Raw genomic sequence first — 4302 nt, 5'->3', positions numbered from 1 at the left:
TCAGACACCTGTGGGTGACATCATACCCCCTCCAGCCAATGTTATTTACACTTTATGATGACATCATCTGAAGGTGCGCCGTTACCTGCTGGTTGGATTTGCCTGTGAGCTGGAGGCTCAGATAGGGGTCGTCCAGTAAAGAGCTGAGCAAGGCATCCTGGGAAACATCAAAAAGAAGTCTTGGTTAACCAACAGACACTAAAACTAAACTTTAATGAACATTTTCTCCTCCTTTTCTCTCCTGTGGATTTTGCATGTGTTTTTCCTGCAGTTCCCTGAATGCATTAGTTTTTATTTTGTATTGTTTCTGTTCTGCTATCTTTAAAATGATTAGATTTATTGTGTGCAGGTTTGCAACATGAGAAGGATGCATCCTGGTGTCTGTCTGTTTGCTGAAAGGATGATCAGATTTCAGAGTCTCTCTACTCAGCAAACCTCCAGAAATAGCATCAGGTGCTTTTTCTCTTTCATTTCACCTCAGCATTACATCACACATAGTGAGCACGACACCCACGCCTCCCTGATCCCGAAAGAGATCAGAGAAGAGCTTACTTTAACATTTCTGCCTGTCAATTCATGTATTTTTAAAATGGAGCCCGTAACATGAATGAAAACATCTTATTTTGTTGTTATTTTTGCATCAGGAGTAGAGACAATTGAACTAAATCAGCACATGTGCTCATGTCACTAAATGGCACCAACAAAGACATAAGTACCGGTCTATACACGCGCATGATCATCCACCATAACACCGACACTTTAAGAAAAATGGAAATATGACAAACACATCAACAGTAAATGATTGTGTCTGTCTGGGTTACACAACTGAACTGGTTTGTACAGGGAGAGCAATAACACTGAGCATGACCAAATTAATAAAAATGATTCAATCAGCTAATCCAATCAGACATTTCCACTTACTAAAATAGTGCAAAGGCATCCGCAAAGTGACGCAGTGTTTTTCTAAGAGACCAAAACAGATTCAAGCTGCTTATGAAACCAAATGAGTTGGTCACGTTGAGTCTGGAGTCAGTAGTTATTGGTGTTTGCTCCATAATATCCATCTGATCAGCGGTTGTCCTGTACTAAGAGAGAATTAGTTTGCATTGATCAATGTGGGGGTTTTCGGAGCTTAATAATACTGTAAAACTTAAACTGCCTCTATTTGAGACAGGCCTTTCATTCCTTTTGCACAAAATCAAATCAAAAATTCTATCAAATTGTTTATTGAAACCAGTTTGGTTGTCCATCACTCACCCGGTTACCTGCTCACTATATAAAATGAGTATATGATAATAAAGACAACATCTACATAAAATCCAGTGATCATTGTGCCTGCTCTGTTCTGAGGGCTTTTTGGAAGTTAAGGCAAAAAACAACCCACTATTATCTAAAAAAATTAACAAAGCAATAACAAAACTGACTCAAGATATTTGTCCACATGATAAAGTAGACCCTGAAAACTTACTTTCAACTAAAATTGAAGTTGAGGCCTTTTGGCTTTCGAGAGGTATTGAAAACAAGCAGACCCCACGGTGCAGGTTGTTTATGAAGCTAGCAGACGGACACATGATAATATTCACAACCTGGATTCATTTTCATGAATTTGTTTCATTTAATTTTGGATTCTTTTGGTCAGCAGTGGTCGGCAACTTTTTTTAACTTTGCTGTTGTAGAGTCGTATAAAGGCGCAAATACAAATAACTATACTGTGCAGTTACACACATATATATACTTAATTTCTTATAGACACATTCTTAAGATTATATTATTCCTGCACTGTACATTCATAGCCCTACATGACCTTTAAATGACACTATTGTATATATTCTTTATCCTGTGCCTTTCTCTTTATTTCTACAGCGTGCCACCACCTCCTGCTGTGACCTGTTCCATTAATCACATCTGTATATAGTGTACATACATAACTCTTATTCCTTTATTTGTTTGGATTTTATCTTATTTAATGTGTATGTTTCTAATCTATTGTGTTGTATCTGGAGCGGCGGTGAATGTCCCCAGTGTGAGATCAATAAAATCTGATCTGATCTTCCATGGCGGTCGCAGGTGAAGACTGAAACTGAGAATGACCTGTTTAAAATCCTGTGTGGCAGACAGAAAATGAAAGATGTGAACTGGGTTATACGAAGAAAAGGAAATATGCAATGTTTTATCTTTCTGAAATAAAAAGGATCCTTTAATTTGATTAAAGAAAATATATTTTGTAGATTTTTATCATAATCTCATTTTGTTAGAAGAAATCATGAGAAAATCAAATATTATCTTTTTGTGATACTGATGGATTTTTGTTGTGTTGTAATCTATTTTCAGACATTTGCACATAAAGCAGTGCTGGATGTTTGAAATACAAACATAAATAATAATAAAATATACTATACACCATTTGATGCACATGGTGATGTGTTTTTTACACTAAAATATCAAAATATATCGTCATCATTTCATGTGACCCCTGTATGATCAGTACGTTGTCTGTCCAACACTCTCCCATTATGGCTGTGATAAACAGTGCAGCCTGTAGGGGGCACTCACGGGACTTGAGATTTGACTGTTACTGTTTGAGTGGAGCTGGTCCGACCTTTTAACCACCCACAGCGGTGAGTGTTTCTGACGGGGCTGAAGTCACTCACGTTGTAGAATTCGGAGGCCAGGTTGTGGCTGATCTGCTGCAGCTGCGGGAGGCTGCCGGCTCTCTGCTGCTCCGTTTCCTGTTTGACGTGACACTGAGAGGACGAGGAGCTCTGGACGCACTGATCCATCGCCCTCTCGTTCTTTATGAGCTGCGCGTTCGCCGTGTTCACCTGCTGCCCCATCGGCCTCTGCTGCTGCAGAGAAACACACCATAATCGCTGCGTAAGCTGAACTGCACAGGTGAGTGTATGTATTGTATGTTGAACAAATGCATCTATCTTTATCTAATCCATGTAATCTACTAATCTGGACAATCTCATCTCCTTTCATTTGACCCAGCGGCCTACCGTTCCAAAGTGCTGCTGCATGTGCTGGTTGTGTGTGTTGCGCAGGTTCTGCAGGTGGAGCTGCTGCATGGACTGCGACTGCTGCTGCTGCTGCGCGTTGGGCCGCGGCTGCTGGAGGCGGTGCAGCTGTTGGTGGTGGTGCTGGCCCAGTGGAGAAGGCTGCTGGCCTGACTGGGAGCCTTGCAGACCAGAGAGAGGCTGGTGGGGGCCCGGCTGGTGTTGGTGGGACTGGCTGAGCGGGTACGGAGGAAGCCTCTGGTCCAGAGGCAGTTTGCTGGTGTCCAGAGGGACGCCCTGTGGGAAGGGAGGGTGGATGTTAGCACCATTCTTCAGGTGTATACTCCAGTTAGTTAGGGTGGCTTCACACGCGGCGTATTTAGGGAAATTAATTTTCAATTACGGAGCTTCAATCAGCGGCGCCGCTCTTTGATACATTTCAAGGCCTTTGGTAGAAGTTAGTGACGACTGATCAGTGTGTATCAGTGTGTGTGTTACCTGTGTGATGGAGGACAGGGTGGGGGAGATGGTAGGGGAGAACTGTTTGGTGTGATGTCTCCGTGACTCCACTCCCATGGGCAGGATGAGCGGGGAGAGCTGTGCTCGTCTCCGTGGCGACGTGCTGAGTGGCGGCTGGCCCTGTCCACTGAGCAGCGGCGAGTAAGAGGAGGAGCAGGAGCTGGAGCCGCCCACTCCGCTGCTGTAGCTGGGGTTACTGCTGGACACCGACTGCAGGGAGGAGTTACTGAGGGAGGAGTGCAGCGATTGGCTGCTGAGGGACGACTGCAGGGAGGGGGAGGAGCTGAGGGACGACTGCAGGGAGGGGTTGCTGAGCGATGAGTGCAGGGAGGCGGAGCTCAAAGAGTTGGAAAAGGAGTGGCTGCTGAGCGAAGACTGGATGTTGGGGTTGCTTAGTGACGACTGCAGGGAGGGGTTACTGAGCGTGCTCTGTAGAGACGCCAGGAGACCTGAGGAGGCAAAAGAAAAACACTATGAACACAAACGTACTCGCAACATCCACAGAGACCAAACGGTGAAGAGGGAATGTAACGTAAAGCTGCAACCAATATTTATTTTCATTAAGTTTAGTGTCCATCACAATTAGCCATTAAATGCCCCCCCCATCATAATTCATCATTACTGCCATCAAACTCTGCAGCAGTGTTTAAACTGGCCCTCGTAATGTACAATACTGTGATTAAAGTGAAATACTGTGGTCATTAATACTGAAGTTATCTTGCACACTGTTCTGTTTTTCATTACTAGACTTATTCAAGGATCCAGTTCTCAGCATTATTAGTATTTA

The 4302-nt window shown here is 43.6% G+C and overlaps 1 protein-coding gene across 1 annotated transcript in view; it reads right to left on the bottom strand.

The window, feature by feature from the left end:
* The window catches only part of LOC118336562 (CREB-regulated transcription coactivator 2-like), a 5546-nt gene continuing 1244 nt past the window's right edge, over nt 1–4302 (bottom strand). The window contains exons 3-6 of the mRNA XM_035673230.1: nt 3495–3986; nt 3000–3293; nt 2652–2846; nt 1–157 (exon numbers count right to left, since the gene is read on the bottom strand). Coding sequence (XP_035529123.1) covers nt 53–157; nt 2652–2846; nt 3000–3293; nt 3495–3986 — 1086 coding nt within the window. The 3' untranslated portion in view covers nt 1–52. The remainder of the gene's footprint in view (nt 158–2651; nt 2847–2999; nt 3294–3494; nt 3987–4302) is intronic.

This window comes from Morone saxatilis, unplaced genomic scaffold (genome assembly GCF_004916995.1).
Source record: "Morone saxatilis isolate NCDOM2014 unplaced genomic scaffold, NCSU_SB_2.0 Contig24, whole genome shotgun sequence".
In the NCBI taxonomy this organism is placed as follows: Eukaryota; Metazoa; Chordata; class Actinopteri; family Moronidae; genus Morone; species Morone saxatilis.
Note: the sequence above shows the minus strand (reverse complement) of the source record. Positions and strands in the feature narration are given on the sequence as shown.